Genomic DNA, 27,801 nt, shown 5'->3' with positions numbered 1-27,801 from the left:
TGGTTTTCAGGTCTTCTGATGTTTATGCCAACCTCCCGCTTTTGGGACACAGGCCTTTGGGGGAGCCCCTGGGCCTGGCTCCGAGGTGGCAGGGCTGCAGGCTGGGAGCGGGGGCCCCCCATCCCAGCTGGTGCTGCTCTGCGAAGGAAGGTGGTGCTGGGCTGGGCCTGCCTGGGGGTTTCCTACTGCAGCCCAGGGCACCAGGCAGCCCAGAGCCAGGGGAGGTCTCTTGTGGGGGGCGCGGTCCCAGCGGCAGGTGGGGTGACAGCTTGCCAGTGAGCTCATTCATAACTCGTCCCTACTGCCAGCCGCTTGTGTCCCGTTCGTGGCCGCAGGCTCCGGGCTCTCAGGAACCTAGGAAACGGAGTGGAGGGGAGTTACTCTGGGCACCGCAGGCCCAGCAGGCATGGGGGAAGAAATGGACCCAAGGAGGGGGCAGGAGAGATGTGCAAAAGGCGGGGGGAGGGAGCCACCGCTCCCTGGCAGGGAAGGGGTATGAGAACCCCAGCTCTCGGCTGGGAGAGTCATGGGGCCGGGTGGAGCCGCCTGCTGCAGGCTGATGGGAGGTTGGGGGACGGGTGGGTCTAAGCAACCTTGGTTTGTCAGCCTGCGTCTTGGAGCCCTGGGCCGCTACTAACCCCAGGCTGTGTGTCCTCCGCGGGCAGCGTCCCCCCGTTGTCCAGGAACTTGGAGAAGGTCTCCAGGTCTCTGGCGCTCTTGTACTCAATCGGCTGGTGCAGGCAGAAGAGAAACACAAGAGTGGGGCTGTGGGAGTCCCTGGCAGCAGGCTGAATGCCCAGCCCCTCCCAGCCCGACTTCTGCCCACCTCTCGCCCTGCACAGTCCCACCTCCAGAGCCCCTCGCAGCGAATTCTGGGCTAGCGCAGCCCAGGACACGCTCCCCCCGGCCTCATCAGTGAGTGGCTCCTGCCTGGAAGCAGAAGCAGCTGCAGTTCCAGGAGTGACCACCTCCAGCAGCTCCATCCCGGTGGGCCCTTCCCATCCCACGTGCGCAGCTCCAGCTGTACCTGCCTGTCTGGCCCAGCAGGGAAATAGTGCAGGGTGGGGTAGCCGTGGATGGTGAGATTGGCGACCTCATTGGCTGTGGCATCCAGCTTGGCAATGATGATGTTCTCGTGATCTTTATACTTCTGACCCAGCTCCTCCCAGACTGGGGCCATCTCCTTGCAGTGTGTGCACCAGGGGGCGTCTGCTGGGACAGAGAGTGGGGGTGCCTGGCTGCTTTGCAGGGAGCGTCCTGGGGGGGCAGAGCACTGGGGGCTGGGCTGGCAACTCCAGCACACGGGCCAGGAACCTGGCGGAGCTGGCAAAGTCCCCCTTGGTGCATGGGGTTGTGGCTTTCCCCAGTGTGCAGGGCCATGGGGCCTCTGGTCCCCTTGGTGCATGGGGCCATGGCTCCCCATGGGTGGAAGGGCTTGGAGAAGACCAGCACAGGAATGGGAGGGTCGGAGCGAGGGCCCCTGGCCCCGGGGAAGGTGGAGCTCATGCCAGGTGCAAGGGGATTGGACAGTGGCACAGGACTTGCTGGGCTGAGGCGAGGCAGCGAGCTCGACCCCGGACACCGGCTAGGAAACACCGCCGCCTCCCTGAGACACTGGCCTGAGACGCTCAGCTCCTCCCACGCCCACGTCTAGGCAGCGTCATGCTGGGAGAGCTTTGCCGGCCGTGGTGGGGTTGCTGCTAGCGTTGTCCCCACCCCTGGCCCGGGGCCTTCAGGCCCAGCCTGGCTCGCAGGGGGCCGATACTTACAGAACTTCACAAACACGTTCTTGGTCTCATCATACGCCACTTGCTCGAAGTTCTTGCCCACCAGGACTTTAACTGGGTGCTTGTCCCAGCCCTCGGGGACCTCCTCGCTCATGAGATGGGGCTGCGGAGGAAGGGACGGAGGGAGAAGCTGTCGGGCCGGCGGCTTGCCAGCTAGCGGCCAGGGAGACGTTAGCGCTGCATCTGCCTGGGCCGTGGCCACGTGCGCCATGGAGGCTGTGCGCCCAGTGGCCCGCCCCGCCCTGTGCTACTGCAGAGGAACGAAGGGGCCAGTTCTGCTACAGCCACCTCCACCCGCCCCCCGCCCCAGCTGAGCAGGCCTGGGCGAGAAGGAACGGCTGAGCGAGGGGGCAGGAAGGGCCCTGCTTGATCTAGCTGCAGCAGACAAGGGGGGGTCTAAGACCGCCTCCCCAGTGCCCCCTTTTGGCTGGTGTTAGGGCCCTAGTCCTGCTGTGGGAGGGCAGGGTGTCCCCTGCTGTGGGCTGGGTGACAGCCCTGCAGAGCCTGCCCCCTGCAGCCGTGGGAGCTGCCCTGCTCCCCCGGTTCCTCACCCCCAGAGGGTGGGTGTCCCCGGAGCCGCTGAGTTGGGCTAGGGGGTAGGATGGCAGCAGACGGGTGGTGGGGGGGACCCGGCCATGACCCCAGGATTGTGCTCATTTACTCTGGGGGTGCCATGTGATCAGCAGATTACCCCCCCACCCCGCCAGCAAGCAGCGCGTGGGCCTGGGCCTGGACCCGCGCCCCACCTGGACCTTGCCGGCGAGCACGTCCCGCACGAAGGCGCCCACGGCCTCGGCGGCGAAGGCCTCGGGGGCCATGCGGTACTTGCGGTTGGTCTCGATGTTGATGACGCGCAGGGTGGGGGTCTCGTGGCTCTTGAGGCCGAAGTAGGGGAGCACCTGGGCGCCGGCGCCGTTCACGTCAATCAGCACGAACAGCACCTGCGGCGGGGCAGCGGCATGGGGCAGCGGCAGCCCACCCGGCCCTGGGCCTGAGCCCCACCTCCCTGCTGCCCCAGAGCCTGTGCCCCTCGCTGCCCCCCTCAACCACCTCCCTGCTGCCCCAGAGCCTGTGCCCCTCGCTGCCCCCCCAACCACTTCCCTGCCCCCCCCCAGAGCCGCACTGGGCCTGAGCCCCACCTCCCTGCCCCCCCCAGAGCCTGTGCCCCTCACTGCCTCCCCCCGGGCCTGTGCCACCCCCCCCCCCCCCGAGCTTGCACTGGGCCCCAGCCGCGGCCCCTACCCCCCGCAGCAGGCACTGGTGGCTGTGTGCAGCTCACCCTGCCCTCCCCAGGTGAGTCTGCCCCCCCCCCACCCACACCTGGGCAGCTTGGCGCCGGTTTCCCCTGTGCCCAGGGCAGGGCCCAGCCCACAGTGCGAGTATCCCCCCCCCCTCCCCGCCCCGGCCCAGTGCCCTGCGAGTGGGAGCCCTGCTCCACCCTGGCCAGCTGACGCCATGTGAAAAAGGCCTGGGGCTCAGTGGTGGTGGACACAGGGTCGGTGCCCGGCTGCCGGGGCCCTGCCTGGTTACCTGGCCCCTGAATGGGGCTGCAGCCGCCCGCACACTGCCCAAGATCTCCAGGTGGGGCTCCAGGGTCTTGTTTATAAACAACAGCAGATGGTTGGGGATTTTAGCTCCGAAGATCTTGGCCGAGGTCTGGGGAGAGAAGCCGGGTTGCTGGCCAGGGGGCTGGGACCCCCCCCACCCCACGCGCCTCCAGCAACTGCTGCAGCCCCCCAGGGGCTTGGGAAGGGCTGGGCTGGGCCAGGCACCAGCTGATTGTGCCTGGGCGTCTTCTGGGACTGTTTGGCCCCAGCCCCAACGAACAGTGAGCCCTGGGCCAGCCCTGCCAGTGCCCTGGCTGTAATGCCCCATGCACCTGCCCCCCCTGCCCGAGGAGCGCACTCGCCCAGCAGCAGGGCTGTACCCACCCCCCCCACCCCTGGCTGGCCAGGCCAGCAGTGCGCTGAGCACAGCCCTCTGGGGCTGGCCTTTCTGTGGGGGGCGTTGTCCGGCTCTCACCGTCGCGGTGAACTCCGTCACCAGCTCCAGGCTGTGCAGGCCGATGAAGCGGGCGAGCGCCTCCGTGTCCAGCCCCAGCTCGGCGTCCAGCGGGAAATCCGCCCGCCGCTCGTCGAACTGCAACACACCGCGGCAGTGCCAGCCGCCAGCCCCTGGCACCAAGGTGGGTGGGGCCCCATGCCCCCTCCCCCCCCCCTCGCACTTGGCAGCCCCCCCCCCTTTGGGGCCAGGTTCCCCCCCCGGGGGGGGAGGGGCATCCCACAATTGCATGGCCCAGCCGGCTCCCCAGGCCCTGCCAGCCCAGTGTCCAGCTTGGCCCTGGCAGCAGCTCCTGCTGGACTGGGGCTGGGGCTGGGGCTGGGGCCGGGCCGGTGCCAGGCGCTCCCTTGCCCCCGCTCACCTTCTTGAAGAGGCAGATGGTGTCCGAGGCGACGCCGTAGAGCTGGAAGAGCTCTGGCCGGTTGGTGACCCCGAAGGCCACGTCCACCAGCTCGCTGGCCACGGCCGAGAAGCCCTGCGCGGCCTTGCTCTGCAGGTCCTGCCAACAGCCCGCGAGGCCCTGAGCAGGGCAGTAGGGATGCCCCTGCAGCCAGCATGGCACCGGGCCGGGGGGGCGGGGGGAGACCTGAGCCCAGCGCATCACCCGCCCACAGCCAGGGCTGGAGGGTGGGGCGCCAGGGCCTCCCATGCACATGGGCTTAGTTGCGGCACTTGCTGGCCAGGCTCGGGGCTGCCAGGGAGGCCGCGTGGGTGGGTGCCGGCCCTGCCAGGTAGTGGGGAAAGCCCTGGGCAGTCACCGGGGCCACCCAGCACAGGGGCGTGGTCATCCCAGGCCATGCTCCAGCAGGCCCTGCTTCCTCTGCACCAGCCAGCGGCCCCGTAAGCTGGGCGCTGGGGCAACTGCCCTGGACAGCGTCAGGAGTGGCCAGCCGAGTCGCGGCGCCTGCCCAGCTGGCAGTGTGTGTCTAGGGTGGTGCACATGGGAACAGGCCTTTGCACACGCAACAAAATTTATTCCACGCATGGCCGGGGAACACCGGTGGGGGGGTGGGGGGGGGGGGGCGCCGCAAGGCCAGCAGGCCAGGCCCACCTTGAAGAACCCGACAACGACGACGTCCTGGGCGGCGATGAATGCCTGGACACTGGCCTCGTCCTGCAGCAGCTCCGTGCTCGGGCCAGCCTTCCGCCGCAGCCAGCGCACGATGCCCTCAGCGTCCCGCTGCCCTGCACAGCCACCGCATGGCACCGGTCCGGGAGGCCCTGCCTACACCATGGCCCCTCCCCGCATAGGTCAGGACTTCCCGCTGCCCACGGCCCCCACCCGTCTGTGCCAATACCCACCGTCCCTGCCCCCCACCCACCCAGGGGCCCTCCCACATAGGCCAAGATCCTCCCCTCACCCATAGCCCCGCCCCCATATTTCAAGGCCCCCCCCCCGCCCATAGCCCCACCCCCCTCTATGCCAATACCCACCCAGGGCCCCGCCCCCCATAGCCCAGCCCCTCCCCTCACCCATGGTCCCGCCCCCAGATGCCAAGGCCCTCCCCCCCGCCCATAGCCCCACCCCCTCCATGCCAATACCTGGCCCTTCCCCCACCCAGGGCTCCATCCCCATATTACAAGCCCCCCCCCCCGTCACAGCCCCCCCCCCTGTACACCAAGCCCCTCCCCCATGCCCTAGCCTCATCTTTGCCCTTTAAACTATGTCCCCCCCGCATATCACACAGCCCTAACTCCCTCCCTCACCCCCCCATGGCTCCCCAACCCACAGCATTGCACCCCAGCCTTTTCCCACACCCTTGCCCCACTGTGTGTGCCAAGAGACCCCCCCCCCCACCCCATCCCCTCCCCTGTATTGGAAACCCTCACTGCCCACCCCACCGACCTGTGCAGGGCTGGGTGGCTGGGGGGGACCCTACCCTGGCAGCACCAGGACGTACCTGTGAACTCCATGGGGTGAGTGCGGTTCCCGTCGCGGAACAGCTTCAGGGCTGGGTACCCCACAACCCCGAACTCGGCGCTCAGCTCCGGCTCCTCCGTCACGTCCACCTTGGCCAGCCGCACGCCGGCGGGCTCGTTCTTCAGGACCCCCGCGGCACGCGCCAGCTCGGGGGCCAGGGCCTGGCAGTGCCCGCACCAGGGGGCATCTGCGAGACAGGAGTTGGGGGGGGGGGGTTTGAACCCCTGGGGAGAGGCTGTCCTGCCATGGCCCAGCACTGCCCAGGCCTGGCCCTGCTGGCACCTTGGCCAGCCACTTGGCACTCGGCCCAGGGGTGTGGGCAGTGTTGGGCAGCCGCCGGAGGGTGGGGGGGCCCCCAGAGGACACAGAGTTACTGGCACGGTAATATTTAACCAGGCTGTGTTGCCCTGCCCGGGCCATGGGAAAGCTGCCACCTGAGCCCCTCGCTGCCAGGCAGTGCAGCTGGGTGCTGGCGCCGCAGCTACAGCTGCTAGCAGCTGGCGCGCCCGGGGCACCCTTGGGGCCAGCGTTCAGCCACGGCCAGACTGCGTGTCCTGTGCCACCCCCCACCCCCACCCCCACCCCCAGGAGACCCCTGAACAGCTGGGCAGCACCTGGCTCCCCAGGGCAGCTCCCAGGCGCCCCCCCACCCTGCTTACAGAACTCCACCAGCAGCAGGCGGTGCTCCTGCAGGGCTCGGGCAAAGTTGTGCTTATGGAGCACCAAGACATCGTCTTCCTCCCGCAGCTCGTCGGAGCCTGTGGCCTCCTCCTCCTCGTCCTCCACCACCCCCTCCTCGGCTGGGGCTGCCTCGCCCTCTCCCCCGGCGGGTGCCAGCCGGGCCAGCGCCAGCAGCAGGGCCCAGAGCAGCTGGGGCTTGGAGCAGCGCATGGCCAGAGTGCAGCGAGAGCCGACCTTCGCGGGGCAGGGGGGCAGATAAGGGCCCGGCGGAGCGGGTGGTGCCAGGCCTGTGGCGCTCGTGGCCCTTTGTTACTGGCGGATCGGCCCAGATAAGCCTCCAGCCAGGAACAAGCAGGTGGCAGGCCCAGCTCTTTTCCAGCCCCCGGCCTCAGGGCCCAGCTGGGGACTGTGAGTGGCAAAGGCCAGTTCCCTCGGTGCTGGGGAGAAGCTCCCCAGCACCTCCCCCCGGGGGGGTCTCCCCTGGCACCTTCCCCAGGGGCAAATCCCCGGTACCATCCCTGCTCGCAGCTCCCCGGCACCTTCCCCTGGGGCAAATCCCCGGTACCATCCCTGCTCGCAGCTCCCCGGCACCTTCCCCAGGGGTGTCTCCCCTGGCACCTTCCCCAGGGGCAAATCCCCGGTACCATCCCTGCTCGCAGCTCCCCAGCACCTTCCCCAGGGGCAAATCCCCGGTACCATCCCTGCTCGCAGCTCCCCAGCACCTTCCCCAGGGGGCATCTCCCCTGGCACCTTCCCTGGGGGTAAATCCCCTGTTACCATCCCTGGTCGCAGCTCCCCCAGCACTTTCCCCCAAGGGCAACTCCCCTGGCACCCTCCCCAAGGACAGATTCCCTGGTATGTCCCCTGGGTGCAGCGTTCCCAACAGTCTCCTCTGGGCACAGCTCCCCTGGCATGGACAACCCCTGGCACTGAGCACCGTACAACAGCTCCTACTACGCTCACCCCCAGGGCCAGGGCTCAGTGTCCTCCCAGCACTAGGAAACAGCCCCAGCAATGGGGAAGGGGAGGGCAGGCAGCAGCCAGTGATACCTTCAACCAGCTGGCTCCCAAGGCACCTGCTGCAGGCGTGGAGCAGAAGCAGGGTGCTCAGCACCAGAGCCCGGACCCACAGCTCGGCTGGCTCGGAGACACGGCACTGCCTGGCAGCAGCCTCCCAGGCCTGGGCATTCCCAACTCTGCATCAGCTAAGGCCCAGGCAGAGGTGTTACCCCCATGGTAGCGATGGCCAGGGCCTAAGGAAGGTGGCTGGGCCTGACAGGACACCTGGAAGGTGGCGGGGGTGTGACAGGAGGGTGCGAGCCATGGTGCCAGGGCTAGGTGCCTGGCAGGGTGTAAGGGAGTGCCAGGGACACACCCCCAGCCAGCTGGGGGTGACAGAGGGATGGGCTGTCGGGGGGACACAAGGACAGGCCCCTTGCAACAGGACGGGATTTTTAAACGGGCTCTGGAAGCCACTTCCGTCACCGTTGTACGTAGTGACACCAACTCTGGTGCCAGATGGCCCAAGCGAGGGGTCTGATGAAAGCTGGCGATGCCCGAACCTGGCTGCGTTACTCGTGTGTCTGTGCCGCGGTTGTAGGTAACGGGACCGCTTTGGGCTCTGGAGCTGTGTTAGAAATGCTCAGCGCCAAGGGCGCACCCCAGGGCGTGTACCCGCCGCCCGGCCAGGCGGAATGGGCTACAGAAAACGGCTCCCCTGTGGCGCACGCATCTCAGCACCTCTCAGGACTTTGCGACTGTCCCCGGGAACGCATCCACTGGCGGCATGCCAAGGGCTCCTGCCTGGGTCACATGACCCTGCCTGTCCAGCGCCTGGCGGGAGGGAGAAAGGACTTTTTCCATCCAGTTGGGAAACGGGAAGAGGGGCCCAGGGTCTTTTCAGCCCCCATCACTTATGCCTGCCTGGATGGGGGGGCCCGTCCCCCGAAGGATGCTGGTAAAGACATTCAGGGATCAGCAGATAACATCGCAGGCTGCAAAAACAGCCGTAACGGATGTACGTCAGGTACCATTTTCACAACATCTCCCCCGTTCTCTCTTGGCTAATAAACATTTCGCGTCTTGGCTCTGAAGGGTTGGCAACCAGCGTGGTGACAGTGTAAGATCCAAGATCCTGGGACCGTGGCTGGACCCTTTGGGGCCTGGAAGAATTGTGGGGTGTTGGTGAAACAGGTTTTAAGAGCCTCTCACCTGAGTAGGGGGCTGCTGGACCAGGCACTGTGAAGTAGCTGGGAAATCTGTGGGTTTGCTTGTGTGGCTTCTGGCTGGCCAGTGGGGCTGGCAGAGGTACTTGTGTGGCTGGACTGGTCTTCCTTAGCAAGGAGAAATCACAGCCGGGGCTGTATTATTATAAGTGGAGATTCACATCTCCGAGAACTGGAAGGGACCTCAGGAGGCCATCTAGTCCAGTCCCCTGCCCTCTCGGCAGGACCAAGCAGCACCCCTGCCGTCTACTTGCCCCAATCCCTAAACGGCCTCCTCAAGGACTGAGCTCACAACCCCGCATTTAGCAGGCCAAAGCGCAAACCCTGAGCTATGTCTTGATGTCTGTAAGTTTGGAAACAGCCCCATTTTTTAAGCAAAGATACCTCGGATTGACTTCCTTAGCTGCGCCCAGAAACTCCAGCATATTACGCCCAACAGGCTGTAGGGGGTGACAGTGGGATGGGCACTGGGCAGGAGCTGATGGAAAGGAGGAGGACACGGACGGGCACCCTGCCAGGATGCACAGGCGGGACATTCCTCCCTGGGCCCTTGCGCCTTGGTGGTTCTGGCTGCCCCAGACCCTGGCTGCAGGCTGGGGCACCGCCCAGCCAGTCACACCTGTGGGGCTGGTGGGGTGACTCAGGCTAGGAGCAGCCCTGTACCACTTGGCCACTGCCCATGGAGGCAGCGGGCAAAGGGCCAATCAGCCCCAAGAGGGCAATTCCCCATAGCACCCTCGAGTGAGCAGAGTGTGGCTGAGAGCCTGGGGGGAGCCCAGCCACCTGCCAGTCTGCTGGGGCGCAGGAGACACCCCTCCCTTCAGCTCCTTTCAGCCAGGCAGGGGCCACTCCCACAGGCACCCTGACCCTGCCCAGGCCTCGGCCGGGTTCACAGCTGCCTCTGCACTGACTAACCCCAAGGGGTGTGGACAGGGAGCCTTCGCTCAGACTGCAGAGGCTGGCACAGGTGCCAGGGCCAGACCAAGCGCACTTGGCAGGGGGCAGAGCAGGCCCCCTCCCGGAGTATTAGGACGCACCAGTCTGGAGGAACAGAGCTGGCCAACCCGCTGCATCCTGGCAGCCGGGCTCAGGGCCACCTGCTCCCTTCTCTACAGCCAGGCTGTGCCCTCGAGTGCCCTGGCACGGCCGGCACCCACGCCCGCCCAGTGCTGGCAACTGAGGGCCGGGGCCAGCATTCTCTGCTGGATGCCACCTCCCCCCCAGCACACGGCACACGCGGGGTAAGCCAGAGACGGCGGCAACGTTTAATGGCAATGACTTTGCACGCAGCCGGGGGGATCCGTGGGACGGGGAGGGAGAAAGGGCCGGAACTGCTGCGTTCGGGGCACCCTTCAGGCCCCCGCCTGCCCAGCGCAGAGCACAGGCCGTGGGCTGGACAGCCCGTCTCCGGCGGGACGGCCTCCCCCAGCCGCGGTTACGCAGGACAGAGCCAGCGGTGAATTGCCGCAGGAGGCGGGAGCCAGGCGCCTTCCCCCTGCAACGAACGCTAAGCCCGGCTCCAAAGGCAACGCCCCGAGGGCGCCACTCCCCGAGGGCGACTCCCCTATCTCGTGACTCACGGGCAAAGGGCCCCGGGCTTCGTTGGTGGTGGGGGGGGCTGGCGCGGAGCACAGAGAGGCCAGTGCAGGACTCCCCGCCGCCCATGGTGAGGTGGCATTGCGGCTGCCCCAGGGCCATCTCGAGAGGCAGGTGGGCGGGCGGGAGGACGGACAGGGACTTCACACGCGCGGCCATCACTGGGGGGAAGGCGACGGACCCTCCGGCCGCTTCTCAGGTGGGGAGCTGCCCTGGGGCCCGGCCAGGTGGACGCCAGGAGCCCTGCGAACGCTGAACCGAGAGGGGCGGCTGGGGGCACAGTGAGCCTGGGGCCAGGCTGAGAGGAGGGGGGCTCAGCGCGGAGGGGGGCCTGGGGGCGGCCCTGCACTTGCCGGGCCTCGGCCCGGTGCAGAGAGGGGCCCGGAGCAGGGGGTGGGGAGCGTCGTGGGGCAGGGGCCGCGGACGGCAGAGCAGCACTCGAGCCCGGGGGCAGGGCGCCCAGGCCTGGCAGCGCCCCAGAGCCCTTGCGTTTGCAGCCAGGCTCAGGCAGCCCGAAATCACGGGGCGGCTGGAGCCTGCCGGGGGGCCGGGAGGGGATGGGGAGGCTTCAATCCTCCCAGTCCTTCTGGATGCGGAGGTGCCACTCCCAGGAGAGATGCTCCGTCCTGTCGTCGTCGGTGAAGCAGGCACGGATGTGGTAGGTGCCCCGCACCAGCACGCCCCTGGGGGCCTCGTCCGGGGGCGTCAGGAACTCGTACTCCTCGGCGCGGGGCCCATAGCTGCCCATCATGTAGACGTCCCTGTCCACTGGGCCAAGAGAGGGGGGAGGCGTCAGCACCTGCCGGGCGACCGCCAGGCTGGCCCTGCAAGGGGGCAGAGGGCTCCCCCGCGCCCTGGGCGCCACTGGCTGGTCCGCGCCCCCCCACCCCCCGGCGCACTCACCTTTTAGGCCTCTCCAGTAGGTGTGATGCACGTACTTCAGGCCGCAGACGATCTCCTTGGTCACCTGCCGGGCGGAAGGGGCAGGTCACGGGGAGCCTCCTGCCAGCATCTGGTGCCCTGCGGCAGCCCCGGGGACCTTGTGGGGAGCAACCCAGGGAAGGGCGAGTGGGGCACCCCCCAGCCAATCGGGAGGCACAGGACAGGGCTGCAGCAGAGACCCAGGCGCCAGAACCCTGGAGGGTTGAGCCAGGCCCTCCGGCCACGGAGCTGGGGGGTGCCAGGCTCTCCGGCTGCGTGTGCGGGGAGGGGGCACCAGACTCTCTGGCTGGGGGGGGAGGGGCGCCAGGCCCTCCGGCCACGTGGGGGCATAAATTGCCCCTCCAAAGCAGCCCCACTTTCAGTCCCGCGTGCGCCCTGCCCGGGGACAGGCAGGAGCCGCCGGGTGACTCCCCCTGAGCACTCCTGGCACCGGGTGTCTGCAGAGCTGCTCTAACTGCCAGCATGACGGGCAGCTCCACCCTGGGGCCCGGGCAGCTGGGCACCCCAAGGGGCCGACGCCAGCCAGTGCCAGCGGTATTCAGGGCCCAGCTGCAGGGGGCCCGGCCTGCAGGTTGATGTCGGGGGGTACACAGGGGGTTCGGCTCCGCTCTGCATGGCGGGTCAGCCCCAGGCCCAGCGGCGGCAGGATCCCCTCACCTTGAACGAGATCTTCACTCTGTACTCCACCCCCTCCTTCAGCACGAGCGGCTGGCTCTTGAGTGCCTCCAGGTCCCCTGCGCCAGCGGGAAGAGAGGTTACCCCAGCCCCGGCCCGCTCCAGACACCCCTCCGGGATGTCAAATGAGCCCTGTGTCCCCCCACCCCACACCTCCCCCGAGGGCAGGATCCTGCAAAACAACCCCCCACCCCCCGCTCGGGGCACGCCAGGCTGGCCCTGCTCACCTGTTAAGTCCATGGTGATGGGCCCTGGGGCCTGGTCACACAGCAGAGTCATTCTGGTCAGGGTGACGTTGGCCACGCTGGGATCTAGAGAAGGCAGGAGGGCAGAGATGGTCACTGGGTGCCGCTGGCTCCCGGCTTCGGCTTTCCCCAGAGAGCGGCTTTTTCCAGCAGCCCAGTCCCTGGCAGCTGCCACCCGCTACGCCCGCCCTCGCCCTGCAGCCGCTTGCTCCCTGTGTCGCCCCCGGTGCCAGCGTCATTTCGACTGCTTGTACCACACGCACACAGAACGACCCTGCCGGCGGCAAGCACCGAGGGCAAGGAGGCGGCGGCTGCCAGGCAGGTGGGACTCGCAGCTGGGTTCAATACCCGGGGTGGGAGTGTGAATTCCCAGGGCTGGGGCTGGAGGAGGGTCGGTGCCCACACCCGGCCAGCGCTGCCCAAGCGGGTGACAAGGGAAGCCCCAGCCAGGGGGGCGCAGCAGCGGGCAGGGAGATTCAAGGGGACACCCCTGCCCTTCTGCGCGGCCCATGGCTCTGCCTTCCCACCGGTGGTGTTCGGCTGGGGGTGGGAACGTGGCAGCGCCGAGGGGCTGCCGCCAGGATCGGGCCCCGTGTGCTCGGTGCTGCACTGACACAGAACAGCTCTGGGGCGAGGCATGGCCAGCCCCACCAATTCATTCACACTCTCCTGCTGGATCTGTCCTGGTCCCCTGTGCCACAGGCCCCAGGCTGGGTCCCTCCAACCCCAGCCATGGGCCCTCCCCCTCCGGCCCCCCACAGGCAGGGTAAGGTTGCCAGGTGTCCGGTTTCTGAGTGGGCATTCACGGACTGGCTGGTGGCGCCCAGCTCTCAGAAGCCCTGAGGCCCCTTCCAGGATGGAGGCTCCACACGCTGTCCCTGCCGGAGTGCCGGCGCTGCAGCTCCCATTGGCTGAGAACCGCAACCAATAGGAGCTGCGGAGGCGGCGGCACCTGCAGGACCAAGGCCAGAGTGCAGAGCCTCCTTATCACTCACGTCCCTAAGGGGTACGAGCCGCCAGGACTTCCCACCCTAAATCCCTCCTGCCCCAGCCTGGATTCCTCCTCCTGGAGCCCTCACCCCTCCACACACCCTGCCCTGGCCATGAGGCTCGTCCTGCACCCCAAACCCCTCATCCCTGGCCCCACCCCCTGCTGGTGAATGAGAGTGAGGGTGGGGGAGAGCAAGCAGTGGGGGGTGACATGAGTTGGGGGGAGCATTTTGCATGAGTGGGAAGTTGGCAAACCTAAGCCCAGGCCTGGCCCCTCTCTCTGCCACAGGCCTAGAGGCTGTGAGAAAACCCACCCGGCGACAGCAGTGCCAGCTCCCTCCCCAGGTCCCTAGAATTGCAATCGCCCCCTTCCTCACCTGCTGGGGTCCCAGGACCAGCCCCCTTTCCTTGGGCACAGCACTCGGCCTGGGGCTGTGGGTTGCCCTGTGGGCCCTGCAAGAGGGGCCCTGGCTGGATGCAGCAGGTTGCAATGAGCCCAGCCACATGGCCGAGGGGGCTGCTCGGGGGCCCCTGTCCCCTCCAGAGAGGGAGGCCAAGGCAGCCGCAGTGGGCTGGGAATGCCCCTGGGGGTCCCTCTTTCCCAGCACTGACACTGCATTGGGCCGGGGGAGAGAGAGGCCAGAACTAACCGGGCCCCTTTCTGGTGTTACAGCACCTCTGGGATGTGCTCTGTGCCTGTGGGATTAGAAACCAGGCCTCCCTGCGCCGACGGCTCAGCCCGGGGCGCTTTCCAGCCACCCTGCCCTCCCCAGTGCTGGGAAGGCAGCTCCGGGCCCGGGCTCTGGCTCCAAGACAGACCAAGGCTGCACATTCCCGAGCCAAGCTGCTGGGGCTGACGGTGCCCGGCCCCGCCACGCCTCACCCGATGCCAATCACGCCCAGAGGAATCTGGCTGGGAACACGTAACCCAGCAGAGAGGCAAATCACCTCAACCGGGCACGGCCAGGCGACCTGCCCCGCGACAGGCACCGTCTGAGCCACGCTGCCGGGCCGGGAGAACAAGGGAATTTCCTCTGCGTGGGCCGGGGATAACGGGGGCCCTGCGAGCTCCCCCGTCTCTCTTCACTGCAGCTTGTTGCTTCCAGAGCATCTCTGCTGTGCATTGAGCACGGAAAGGTGGTTGATCCGGCCTAACCAGGATGTTTTCCAGGGACTTTTCGATACCAGCCTACTACCCCTGTCTGGGGGTAACGACGCAGCCCCGCATAGCAGGCCCCACTCGGGGCCCGGCGTGGGTCCAGGCCTTAGGGGCTCCCAGCAGGAGGGCTCCTCCATCTTTGTCACCTACAGACGGAAGGTACAAGGTCTCTCTAGAACCGTTCCTATGGAAACGACCATGGTGACGGTGTAACCAAGGAGACTGCAGCACAGGCCCGGTGCTGGTCAGCTGCTCCCAGCGATGGGTGGAAGCTGCCGGTGTGGAGGCCCAGGCTGAGAGGTATCTGCCCTGCCCCTGCGGGCGCAGCTCACAGCTCCGCGTGCCCACGTGGCCGCGCCCCGCGGGGGACAGACACCAGGCCAAGGGGAGACATGGCCCAACCCATCCCCTGGGCTGTTGCTCCTCCAAGTGGAGGTGACAGGACTCAGGTAAGGAGCGTTCCCCAGGCCTCCTCCTCCAGGGGGTGGGGATTAATCAGAGACCCCCTCCCGCCTGAGGAAGCCCCAGGGCAGGCCAGGACCTTACCGGCAGCCACTGGGATGGGTCCCAGCAGTGCCCTCTTGTACTTGATCAAGCTCTCATCGTCCTGGTCCAGCTGATGGATCTCCTGGAGGGTCTTCTTCTCTGGGGCCCTGTAGGCCAAATCCACCTCGTCCACCTCGTCTTCCAGGGGCGTCGTCACCCCATCCTTGTCTGCCAGGATAGCTGTGGGGAGCAGAAGCCAGTCAGAGCAAGGAGGGACCCACAGTCCCCGCAGGGAGAGCCCACAGCTGCATCCTTGGGGCTAGACAGGGACACAGGGCAAGTGGAGCCCCTCGGCTTGTGCCCCCCCACCCCCCCCGAGAAATGCGGCTGCTGGCCCGAGCTGCCAGGACAGAGCCGAGAAGGTCTCACTGGCAGAACCACTCAGGCCTAGGGCTCCAGGCCAGCCACTGAGGTCCTGAGGGAGCCAGGACCCAGCCGGGTGCTGGGCGTGCCGGGTAGACGGGGCCCCGAACGGCCCCGCTGGAAAAGTGCTCTCCTTGGAAATAACGGGAAGGGGCCGCGCTCCCCGCAGCTCGGGCCTGCAGCCAGGAAGAGGGGACTCCAGCCAGAGGGGTCTTAGCGCCTGGAATCCGCAGGGCCCCCTGGGGCTGCTAGTGTCCCCCAGGTCCCGGCCTTGTGCGGAGTTGGTGCCGCAGGCCATCATGCCCTGGCACCGTAGCACCCTCCTGGGGGGCAGCGCGGACGCGCCAGGCAGGGGTCACAGGGAGGCAGAGCCTTGGGGCACCGTGCCCTGCCCTGAGGGGAAGGGGTATGCCTGAGCCAGACGGGCGCACTCAGGAGCAGCCGTGCTTGAGACACCAGCTGCGTCAGCTCCCCCCCCGGCAGCCACCCGCTCGGTTACAGAGCAAACGCTGTCTCTCCCCTTCTGAGTGGGGAAGCAGCAGGAAAGCGGCTGGGAGACCGGCTCCAGCCCGACACTCCTAACCTGTTGCATTCTCATAGCGTCCAGCCATGGACCAGGAGCCCACTGCGCTAGGCGCTGTACGTTATCTATTACAGGTATTACGGCAGGACCCAGACACCCCAGCCGTGGACCAGTTGCCCTCTGCGGTAGGTGTGATGCATTACCTATTACAGGCATTACAGTAGGGCCCTGACACCCCAGCCGTGGACCAGGAGCCCACTGTGCTAGGCGCTGTACATTCTCTATTACAGATATTACGGTAGGACCCAGGCACTCACTATGCCAGGAGCTGCACAAACAGATCTAGCGTCCTGTGCTCCTGACTCAACTGACGAGTTCAGCACTTCCTCGTGACCCCCCCGGCCAGCATCCCACCGTCACAGCTCCAGCCGCGCTGCTCAGCTGGCACCGGCCCTGGGGATCGCCGGAGCACAGGCCAGTGCTCTCCTCGGCGGCCTGCCTTTGCTGTGTGTCCCCCCTGCCAGCGACGTGCAGAAGAGTCCCAGGGGGGAGGCTGGGACCCAACTCCAACACCTCCCAGCATAACCGTGCAGCGATGGCTGCATCGCCGGGCTAGGCCTGTGGCTGGACAGCACCAATACGCCACCGCTCGGCCGCTTCTTGTGAACATGCGCTTGGCTGAGGAGAACTTGAACGTTGTATTTCCTGGCATCCGGGCAACCGGAAATCGGAGTCCTCGAGCTGCGTCAATGAACAGCTTCAGGCAGACCCGGGACGTGGGTGAAAACCAGGATTAATTCGCTAATTTGCATCTGGTTTTTCCCCAGATTTCCCTTTCGCGAAGCAGGTATCCAGCACCCCTCAACAGCCGCCACCCGCTGCGAGCCCGTAAGCCGTTAAAGGCACAAACCTCAGGAGCAACGCCTTGGAGACGCCCGCGTTTTGCAGCTGCTGGAAAAGGGGCCTTCCCCGCTGCGTGTCACGGTACCGTGCATGGGCCCCGCAAAATCCTAGCTGCTCAGTCGCACCCAGGGAAACCCTGCCTGCAGCCATGCCTGGTGCCCCAACCCAGGGGGCAGGGCGTGGCCCCGTTCCTGGACTCCAGAGGAGCTTGTGCAGACACACGATGTGGGCGGGGAGCCAGCCGGCACTGGGGTTTAGTAGCACAGGGGAGAGAGCAAAATCCCTCCTGCTTATGCCAGCCGGGAGTAGGAGCTCATTGCATCAGCAAGCCCGAGAGCTCCCGGCGCCTGGGGAACTCCGCCAGCTTTAGCTCTAAGGCAGCAGCTCGGACAAGCGCACGGCTCAAGACAAACCTGACCCTGCTGGCCAGAGAGAAGGGCCAGGCTGACGCACAGCTGTCTCCCTCCCCCACCTTGTCTCCCGTGCACCCTGGAACCCCCCAGGCCACCCCCACGGCATGTGCTCCTGAAGCGCTGACAAGGGCCCCATGCCAGGGTGGCGGCTGGCACAGCTGGGGCCAGGGCGCTGCTAGGGCTGCTCGTTTAGTTCCTTATGGCAAAGGGGGAGCGGGATCGCCTCCCTCCCTGTGCACAGCTGGCCTAGGGCTGCACAACGTCCCCACCCTGGCCCGGCGGCGTGCGACCCATTGCTGCAGCCACTCAGACTCAGAACGCTGGGGTGCGGGGGGAGGCCCGAGCGCTGCTCCCCGCCTGGCGCCCTGCCAGCGCCCCCCGTTCTGCTGTGACCTGCCGGAGGGTGGGGGAAGCCCCTCCCTCCTGCTCCACCAGCGGCCAGGCAGCTGAAGAGTTAACAGGGCAGCACCTGCAGGCAGGTGGTGCAGCAGGGTGGGGGGTTGCTTGGTAACTGCCCCGGGGGAGCTCAGTGCCAGCACTCCCTGGGGCGGGGGCACGGACAGCTGCGCCCCAGCCGCGGAAGTGCTACCGGCTGGCCCCCCTCTGCAGTTCTCGCTCTGGGGCGGCTCCCGGGGGCCGGGCCACGCGAGGGGATTCAGCCACTCCACTGCTCTGTGCTCTAAGCCCTCCCAGCATGGCACAGACCCCTCCTTGCCCGCCACAGGGCACAGCAGCCGGGCGTTACAGCGGGGAGCCGGGCGGTCTGTCCCCCAGCCAGGCAGCACCAATGACCTGGTCGTGGGGCGGGCCCAGACGTGCCGTGGGTCGGTGCCACTCCAGGGCTCATGCCATGCTGCGCTGCCCTGAGCTCGGCTCCCCCCCGACTCTCCTGGGGACACGCTCGGAGGTGATGGGCTGGGAGGGGCCCCCAGGCCCACAGCAGGACGCCGAGGGGCCCTCTGTGGTGGCTTCTGGGCTGCACAGCCGCAGCCGCAGCCACAGCCACAGGCCAGGCTCTGCAACGCCACCGGCACAGGCTGCAGGCCAGGCGGCACGCTGCACGCGCCGGCCGCAGGAACAGTCACCGCAGCCCTCGGTTCACTGCACAGCCCTGCCAGCGGGAAGAGCCCGGGTGGGGAGGAATCGCTGGGCGCCCCCGCGCCTCTCGCCCAGCCGGGGAAGCCGCTGCCACGAGCAGGCAAAGGTGTTGGCGTGCAGCCCCGAGCGCGGAGGGCCGGGCTGGGCAGCGAGCGAGCAACACGACCCCAGCAGCTGGAGCCAGCAGGTCCCTGGCTCGCTCCCACTGCTGGGGCAGGAGGAGCAGAGCATGCCAGGCCAGGGCACCGCCCGGCCCAGAAAGCACTGGCATCCCCCGCGCGCTGGGAGACGCTGGCACAGGACTCCTCTGCCTGTGGGCACCGACACTCCCGCGCTTCCCTGGAGCCAGGCAGGCCTGCCAGGGGCGGGGCCAGGGGCACGCTGGGCACTGGCCTTCCAACAGCCACTGCGCCAGCCTCTTCCCCAGCCTGCAGCTGGACAGCCACTGGCTGCTGCACCCTCTGCTCAGCCGGCAGGCTCCGGCCCCCTCCGTGAACAGCTCCCACCAGCAGCAGGCTTCACGCCCCCCGAGCCCGAGGCTCAGCCCAGACCAGGGGCAGTCCCAGACTTTCAGCTAGGCCCCTTCCCGGCCCCGGCAGCCCTGAGAGAGCCCCAGGCGGAACCCCACGCCCAAGCGGCTGCTGTTAAAGAGCTGGCAGCCGGCCTAACGACGGGGAGGGCCGGGGCACAGCTGCGCCAGGGTCCATAGATCCCTGCTGCCACTGGCCCCTCCACACCTTGCCCTGGGCCTCGTGGTGGCTGCCCGCCCTGCTGGAGGGCAGTGCCTCAGGCTGGGGCACTCCAGGACCCAGGGTGGCTCTGTGCTTTGCAGAGGGACCCGGCCTATTGGGTCGTACGCGCTCAGGCTAAGAGAGGCCACCCAGAGCTGCACCCACTCGTCAGGTGTAACTGGCCTGGCAGTGGCTGGGTCACAGCCTGGCACAGGGAGCTGGCAGCAAGGAGGGTGAGCACTGGGCTTCCTCACAGCCACGGTGGCTCCCGCCTCTTTCACAAAGCACACGGGTCTCTGTGGGGTTAGATGCCGGCGTCAGGGCCTGGCCCTGTTTGCCTTGGGCTGCGATGGGAGTGCCAGTGAACCCCACCCATGCACACAAAGCACCAGCCCAAGGCCAGAGCTCCCCCGGGCAGACAGCTCTGCGCACGCGCCCCCACGCAAGGTCCCACGTCGGCGCAGAGCTCCAGGGACAGCTGACGAAACGGTCCCGGAAAGCCCCTGCTCCCTTGCAGGCCAGCAAGGGCCCTGCGCCCTCAGATGTACCCACTGGGCTCGGGGGGCAGCAGCGGACTGTGCCCTGCTGAACTACTGCTGGTGGTACAGCCCCAGCACCCACATGCGGGCCAGGCCCCAGGCAGAGACCACTGCCCACAGCTCTACCCCCAGGATTTTTCCAGCCGCTGACACCCTGCCCGCAGGACTGGCCCATGGAGGAGAGATGGGGGGATCCACTGACCCCCATGGTGAGTCCCTCTCCCCTCCCCAGTGAAGTCACACTGCCGGACCAGTGACATCACAGCCCGTTGCCATGGAAACAGCTATGCTGCCCCAAAGCTGGGGGGGGACACTTGGCTGGAAGCCAGAGAAGGGGAGGCGGTGTTAACCCTGAGGGGGGGCCTGGGCATGGGGAGGCAGTCACGGGGCCACCGGGGGGAGCTCCCAGGGCAGACAGACATGACCGAGGGACGCTGGGGGAGCCCTGCTCCCCACCCCCAGCCTGGGCCAGGAAGCGGGAGGGGAGGCTGCCCCCAGGAGCCCTGGAGGGGAGAAAGGATCAGGGGCCTTGCTGAGGGTGTGGCCAGGGCCCTGGCTCTCTGCTCCGGTGGTCGGGGGCAGCCCTGCTCCGGAGGGTTTGCAATGGCCTCACTGGCCCCGCTCAGTTCTGCAGAGCTTGGCTCGTGTCTCTGCACTGACTGAACCCGGCTCACAGGCAGCCCCCCCACCCCCAGCCTTTTCCATCCGGGACCGAACAAATTTTGTTCTGTGCACCGAGGTGTGCAGCCGCGCCCCACCGAGACAGACAGCTGGGGCGCTCTGCTAACCTCCGGGCAGCCCTCCGAGCGCTCAGCCTGCAGCGAGCCCAGGGCCCAGCTCACGCGCCCGGCCGGCCCCGGGTTGCACCCACGCTGCAGAGCATTCTTGGCAGCCGGGTGCCGGACTTGTTCTGCTGGAGGCTGGAGCCACAGCAGGGACCCAACTCTTGTCTGCTGTGCCGTGGGGCAGCCAAGGGGCCTGGCCATGCCCCAGCAGCCCGGCCGAGCACAGGCTGGCACGCCCACCGGCAGCCCCTGCTCTTCCCCGCACACAGGGTCTCACGCCACACCCCTGAAGGGCAATGCGAACTCTGAGACACACCTGCCCCAGAGCCAGAGCAAGAGGGTGGCAGCAACCCACAGGTACGCCCCCTCCGCCCCATGCCCGGGGGCAGGGAGTCAGCATGGGGGGGGGGTCTGCTGGGGGCCCAGGGCAGGGCCAGGACCAGCCTTAGGAGAAGATGATGGGATAGGAAGTTACCCTCAAGGTGGGTGCACCACCCCCCAGAAACACCCCCCCAACCCTGTGCAGCCCTACACACAGCCACAGCCACTACTCCTGGCCCCTGCACACAACTACCCACACCCACACCACACCCCTGCATGTCCCTCTGCACCCAACCCACACACCCGCTCCTCCACACCCCTCACCCCACCCCCGCGCACCCCCACCCCACCGCTCCTGGCCCCTGCACACAACTACCCACACCCACACCCACACCTCACCCCTGCGCATCTCTCTACACCCAGCCCACACACCCACTCCTGCACACCCCTCACCCCACCCCACCCCACCCCCGCGCACACCCAGCCCTGGCCCCTGCACACCCCCACCCCACCCCCACTGCTCCTGGCCCCTGTACACCCCTCACCCCACCCCCACGCACACCCAACCCTGGCCCCTGCACACCCCCACCCCACCCCCACTGCTCCTGGCCCCTGTACACCCCTCACCCCACCCCACCCCCACACACACACCTGCTCCTGGCCCCTGCTCACAACTACCCACGCCCAGACCTCCCCCCTGCACATCCCTCTGCACCCAGCCCACACCCACTTCTGCACACCCCCCCTCCCCTGCACACACATCTGCTCCTGGCCCCTGCACACAACTACCCACACCCACACCTCACCCCTGCACATCCCTGGCCCCAGCGCACACCCCCACTCCTGCACACGCACCCCTGTGCACACACACCCGACCCCCTCCCGCCCTCCACACTCACCTCCTCCTACACGCGCCCAGCCCTGGCCCGTGCTCACACCACACCCCCTCCACCTGTGCACGCCCAACTCCTGCACACACACACTCCCGGCCCCTGCTCGTACCCCCCGCACCGAGCCCCCCGCGCACACCCCGGTCTCTGCCGGGGCCCAGCCCTGGCTCCGCTCGCTCACACGCGCCCGGCTCCGGCCTCCGCTCATGCACGCCCCGTGCACGCCCGGCCCGGCCCGGCCCGGCTCAGCTCACCTCGGGCGCACACCGCCAGCCGCAGCAGCTCCAGCAGCTGCCCGCCGAACTCGCACGCGTCCGAGCCCAGCATGGTGCGGCCGGGCCGGGGCGGGGGTCAGGGGGCCATGCGAGCCGCGCCGCGCCGAGCCGAGCCGAGCCGAGCCGCGCCGCAGCCAGACCGCGATGATCTCATCGGCCGCCCGCCGCGCGCACCCGCTCCCCGGCGCCTCCCGGGGCTCGCGGGGCGGGGCCGGGCCGGGGGAGCCCGTCTGGGAACGAGGAGGGACCGCGTCGGGGCGGGGGCGGCAGCTCCTCTGCCCCACATCGCCCGACCCCCACCTCCTCCGCCCCACAGCCCCCCTACATCCCCCCCGCTGCACACAGCGCCCGACCCCCACCTCCTCCGCCCCACAGCCCCCCTACATCCCCCCCGCTGCACACAGCGCCCGACCCCCACCTCCTCCGCCCCACAGCCCCCCTACAGCCCCCCCGCTGCACACAGCGCCCGACACCCACCTCCTCCGCCCCACAGCCCCCCTACAGCCCCCCCGCTGCACACAGCGCCCGACCCCCACCTCCTCCGCCCCACAGCCCCCCTACAGCCCCCCCGCTGCACACAGCGCCCGACCCCCACCTCCTCCGCCCCACAGCCCCCCTACATCCCCCCCGCTGCACACAGCGCCCGACCCCCACCTCCTCCGCCCCACAGCCCCCCTACAGCCCCCCCGCTGCACACAGCGCCCGACCCCCACCTCCTCCGCCCCACAGCCCCCCTACATCCCCCCCGCTACACACAGCGCCCGACCCCCACCTCCTCCGCCCCACAGCCCCCCTACATCCCCCCCGCTGCACACAGCGCCCGACCCCCACCTCCTCCGCCCCACAGCCCCCCTACAGCCCCCCCGCTGCACACAGCGCCCGACCCCCACCTCCTCCGCCCCACAGCCCCCCTACAGCCCCCCCGCTGCACACAGCGCCCGACTCCCACCTCCTCCGCCCCACAGCCCCCCTACATCCCCCCCGCTACACACAGCCCCCCTACAGCCCCCTCTCTGCTACACACAGCCCCCGACCCCCACATCCTCTGCCTCACAGCCCCCCTACAGCCCCCTCTGCTACACACAACCCCTGGCCCCCACATCCTCCACCCCACAGAGCCCCCCCTACAACCTCTCCTCCCCTACACACAGCCCCTGGCCCCACGCGGCCCCCTCTCCGCTACACACAGCCCCTGACCCACACTGCCCCCTACAAACAACCCCCCACATCCTACCCCCAGCTCCTGACCCCCCACATCTCCCACCCCTACCCCCAGCCCCCACCCTCCTGCCCACAGCCCCAACCCCCTCCACACCACCCTCCACATCCCCTGCTCCTTACACACAGCCCCCCACCCCCTACTCATCCCCTGCCCCCACATCCAGCCCCCTTCACACAACTCCCCATGACCCCCACCCCTGCACACAACCCCCCCATATGCAGTCCTTCACAGCCTCCAGCCCCCTCACCCCCCCTACACACACCCACACAGCCCACTCCCTATACAGCCCCCCCTCCGCAATTTGAGTTCCAGCCCCTATGCGTGGGGGGTTGGGGTGCAGTGCTCAGCTTGCCTGGCTTGGAGCAGGGTCCCCACTCCAGGTCAGCACCCCAACCTGCAGGCCGGAGGGGAGCGTTGTGAGATCTAGCCTGACCTCCCTGTGTCGCCTCCCCCCGGACCCCTCCTGGAGTGGCTGGAGAGGGGGTCTGGGAGCAGGCGCCCAGCAGGGATTTGAAGGTGGCCAGTGATGAAGCAGCTGGGCTGGGGCAGGGGTGCATTCTCCAGTGGTTAATGCCCATCCGTGTTACAAACAGACCTTAGGGCCAGTCTGGATTTAGCCCGACTGGTCGCTGCTGGGTTGCACTCTGCCCCAGTCTGCAAGGCGAAAGAGCCCACTCCTGCATGGTGGTCCCTCGCCTGGGTAGTAAGCCAGGAATCGAGTCACCCCTTAAGTAGGGTTCCCAATAATTCCTTTCCCATCCCGGGGTGGAATAAATTTTATTATGTGCACCAAGGCATGTTCAGATGTGCACCATCAGTAGAAACAGGCTGCTGGCGGTGGGCACTCTGTTTGTGCGGGTTAAGCTGAAGAGAGCCCAGGAGCTCCCTCACTGGCAGGCCGGCTTTCTAACCCTCCCTTTGTTCTCCTCTCTGCAACCTTTGATTTATCACCCTCCATCCCGAGCTACGGATGCCAGACTGGAGACACAGGCTTCCACCGGTCGTCACAGCGGTGCCTCGCCCAAGGCTATGGAGCCAGACTTGCCCCCCAGGAGAGGGCCGAGGGGGACTAACAGCCAGGGAGCAATTTGGAGTATGTCAGTGACGCCACACAGGGCAGTTCGGCCTCAAGTCCTTTTGCAGCTGAAGTCATTAAGGAAGAGTCCTGCTCTAATCACTAGGTGTCACTGCCCTCCCAGACATGGCACTAGAACCCAGGAAGGCTGGAGCCTGGCTGCTGTAATCTCAGTCTGAATTAGGGATGTAAAAAGTTAACCCCTTAACAGGTGTCAGCCTTATTCTGACTGGTTAACCCCCGCTTAGGCGTTAACCATGGCCAGAGCCAAGCCACCTACACTGCCCCAGCCAAAACGGGCCAGCCCCAGGCAGAGTGGCCCCAGCTGTGCCAGCTGATCAGCCCCAGTCCCAGACATACTGGTTGTCCCGCCGGCTCAGTCCCAGCCACTTAATCAGTTCACCTTTTAAATGGTGTGTTTTACTCATTTCACCGGTCAACTTTGTCAAGTGTATTCACATCCCTACTCTGCTGCTAATGAATCGATCCTCGCAACTCTGCTGAGTTGGTACCCCCTTTGCAGAACCGGCAAAATGTGACGCGCTTGGGTTTTAGGTTGAACGGACAAACGTTAGCGCAGCCACCATCCTAGCCATGTGCCGACTGGGCCAAGTGAGGCATCTGGAAGGCCGGTGACCTGCTGAACCTGTTTATACTGCTTGGATGCTTGTATCACTTCTACGTGTGGTGTCACGAGTGTTGGGTCGGGGCTTGTATATGAAATTTTAGTGTCTGGGAGACCAAAATAGGAGACGTGGGAACCCACAGGGAAAGGGCTCCTAGCGTGGGCTGTAGCTGAACAGAGAGGCAATGGCTGACTCCCCAAAAAGGACGGGGCCGGGTCACCTGCCTACGTGACAGGCTCCACCGTGGATGTGCTGCCGCGCAGGGGGAACAAGGGAATTCCCTCTGCGTGGGCCGGGGGAGTAAATAGGGCGCTGAAGATCCTCCAGCTTTGTCTTCATTCCAGCTCATCACTTCAGGAGCATCCCTGCTCTGCGCTGAGCCGGAAGGAGCGCTGACCCGGCCTAACACAGGATGCACGCCCGGGACTTTTCCGAGAGCAGCAATTCCACCTCTCCTGCAGCCTGCACCAGGCCCTCTGCCACCCGTGCGGGTGAGGTGATTGCTTTAGCCACTTTACTCTTGCCCTAGTCTGGCTTTCCATTAATAAATCTTTAGATGCTAACGGCTGGCCTCGGCCTGCTCCTTTGGGTACGATCTGAGGCATCCGTAGGCCCGGGGCTGGGGCAGGTCCTTTGGGACCGGAAGAGCCTGTTTGCATTTGCTCCGATTGGTTTATGTAATCGGTGCGAGGCAGACACTGCTTGTGGCACAAGGGAAGCTGGGGCGTGCAAGGGCTTTGCACGTGTGACGTCTTGCTGGCCAGTGCGGTGACAGCAGTGCTCTGTGTGAGTGGTTTGGGGCCTTGCAGCGGAAGCCTCCCAGTCTTGGGCTGGGAGAGGCCGTTTTAAGCACTTTGCCCTGATTTGGCTCTCTCGGCTGTGGCCAGAAAAACCTCCAGCGTTACCGTGGGCACGGCCCCTCGACGCACAGACACACAGCACACAAAGCGGTCGTCACCTGGGGCCAGGCCGTCGCGAGCAGGAGCTGCTGCCCTGGTAACAGTACCTTTGCCACAAAAGCAATGGGGGGGAGGAAATTAAACGCGAGCGAAGCTGTCCTCAGTTCGCCTCTGGCGCTGCCTTCAAGCCCCCGTTCTACTGGGACCAGGAGCAGCTGCTCTCGACGCACGAGTCTGGATTAATCCCCATTTCCAGCTGATCAGACAAATGCACAACCGGCAGGGAGAGGAGTGCAACTCCTTCTTGCCACAGCAACGGCGGCTCAGCTGCTAAACAGGCTTTCCCGGCACGTCTGCCACATGGCCACGGCAGGGTGCGTGGGAACCCCCAGTGTGCGGACGGGGGGGGGGGGGGGTGCATTCCAGGTGGCGTCGGAGCTGCTCAGGGCCTGCTGGCTGTCTGAGGACTCCCAAACGAAGGGGGCAGTTGGCAGCAGCGTGGAAGATTCAAGCCCCTCCAGGAAACACCGCCCCCCCCAGCTCCACGCGAAGAGCCGCCCCCCCCGCCTGCTCCCCAGAATCGCATTCTCTTTTGCTTGCTGTTTCCACGCCACTGGCCAGCCCCAGCCCCCGGCTCCGGGGAGGGGGGGTGTTAGCAGGGTGCAGCCCGAGGGCCAGTCTCCCTGTACGGCAGCGCAGGCGTGCCAGCCTGCAAAACACCCATCGCCATCAGGGAGCAGCGAGGGGAAGGAGACGGCCCAGGATGACTGGAGGGGGCAGGTACAGAGAAGTGCTTGTACCCCTGGAAGGCGCAGAGCTTTCCAGACCCCCTCCAGCTTGGGCTGCGCCCCCACAGGCAGGAACTTCTGTGCATAAGCGGCGGCTTTGTCTGTAACTGAGGCCCCCAGTTTTTTTTTACCGTGAAGGAGTTCAAAAGAGCCGTGCCCTGCGTGGGCGTGGGCGAGGCTGCCGGAACATGCGAGCGCACAGTGGCTGGTGCAATGATTTTGTCAGGCCATACAAAAATGCTGCCGGGGAGAAAGGTTTCTAGAAAAGCCCTTCTGGGGTCTGGCGGTAACATCCTAAGTGAAACCCATTTATCTCGCCTCCCCCTCCCTTTTCTGTTGCCACGCAGCTCAAGGCATGCTGGGAAACGTAGTCCCTCTCTGCTCCAGAACCTGGGCTCTAGGCAAGGATCTGGCCAAGGAACTACAACTCCCAGGGTTCCCCATCATGCCCTGCAGGCACCTCCTGCACAGCGCAGCAAGGAGGAAGGGAGAGAAATGGGCAGTGGTGGTGTGTGGTCATTCCCTCCGCACACCCCCACCCTACAGATGGGCCAGCACAGGGTGGCACAGGCAGCCTAGAGCCAGGGGCTTTACCTGGGTGGGACTTCAGGGTAGGTTGAGCCCTGTTCCAAGCCTGTCATTTATGGCAGCCTGGCAAAGCTCCCCCTGCCCTGCCCTGCCCCCCGCCCCTCTGTGTCTCTGAGCGCGCGCACACACACACACACTCTCTCTCCCTGTCTCTGAGCACGCGCACACACACACGCACGCACACACACACACTCTCTCTCCCTGTCTCTGAGCACGCGCGCACACACACACACACACACACACACACTCTCTCTCCCTGTCTCTGAGCACGCACGCACACACACTCACTCACTCACACACACTCTGCGTCTCTGCCTTGGCCCTACCAACTCATGGGTCCCAGCCCTCCTGCACCAAGGCTCAGGGGAAGGGGCCATGCAGCTTGGCTAGAGCAGCCCAGTCCTGGCCCGCACTAGGTCTGGCGGCAGCAGCTTAAGCCCTCCGGGACACCCTGCAGGCTGAGGACCACCTGTGGCCTGGGGGGGCTCTACATGTGGCCCACAAGACCTTCTACTCCCCGCTGCCCAGCCACAGGGTTGCTAGATTCAGCTGGTTTCCACCTGCAAACGCGTCCCTGGAGCAATGGCAGGTCACACCCCAGCTCCCTGCCTTAGGCTGCCAGCACATACCTCAGCCCCTGGCAGCCATGAACCCACACCACCTCCTCCTCCTCCTCTGCCTGTCTCCCAGCACCACCCCACCAACTCCTCCAGGGGCAGCTCATACGTCACACGCCCGTGTCCCCACAACACACCCGCTCCCCTCCCGCAGGGGGCACAGGAACAGGACAGCCGTGGATGGGACCACTGGCCCGTCAGGCTGCCCGTGGGCACTGGCTGAGCCCGAGGTGGTGCCAGGGAGCAGGGAAACACCAGCCTGGCAGCCCCCAGGAGCGCCCCCACTGCCCCATCATGCCGCCAGGAGGCAGCTGTTG

General features: G+C 66.7%; 2 protein-coding genes across 3 annotated transcripts; both read right to left on the bottom strand.

Annotated features, from left to right (window-relative positions):
• Positions 1-11: 11 nt before the first annotated feature.
• PDIA2 (protein disulfide isomerase family A member 2) lies at positions 12-6,660 on the bottom strand. Its single transcript, XM_075010710.1, has 11 exons — positions 6,429-6,660; positions 5,750-5,956; positions 4,900-5,033; positions 4,210-4,347; positions 3,810-3,926; positions 3,318-3,443; positions 2,534-2,728; positions 1,770-1,890; positions 1,028-1,209; positions 639-731; positions 12-354 (listed from the first exon to the last, which is right to left on the bottom strand). The coding sequence occupies exons 1-11, from the start codon at positions 6,658-6,660 to the stop codon at positions 286-288; spliced, it is 1,614 nt and encodes a 537-aa protein (XP_074866811.1). The 3' UTR covers positions 12-285.
• A 3,821-nt stretch (positions 6,661-10,481) lies between these two features.
• Positions 10,482-21,808, bottom strand: ARHGDIG (Rho GDP dissociation inhibitor gamma). Of its 2 annotated transcripts, XM_075010594.1 has the most exons (6): positions 21,649-21,808; positions 14,829-15,008; positions 12,116-12,199; positions 11,871-11,947; positions 11,175-11,238; positions 10,482-11,039 (listed from the first exon to the last, which is right to left on the bottom strand). In XM_075010594.1, exons 1-6 carry the CDS (start codon positions 21,719-21,721, stop codon positions 10,840-10,842), a joined length of 678 nt encoding a protein of 225 aa, XP_074866695.1. In that variant the 5' UTR covers positions 21,722-21,808; the 3' UTR covers positions 10,482-10,839. The 2 variants fall into 2 exon arrangements, with proteins under 2 accessions (XP_074866695.1, XP_074866694.1); XM_075010593.1 differs by having other exon boundaries at positions 11,871-12,199.
• Positions 21,809-27,801: the final 5,993 nt, after the last annotated feature.

This window comes from Carettochelys insculpta, chromosome 16 (genome assembly GCF_033958435.1).
Source record: "Carettochelys insculpta isolate YL-2023 chromosome 16, ASM3395843v1, whole genome shotgun sequence".
Taxonomy (NCBI): Eukaryota; Metazoa; Chordata; order Testudines; family Carettochelyidae; genus Carettochelys; species Carettochelys insculpta.
This window is presented reverse-complemented; position numbering and strand designations above follow the sequence as displayed.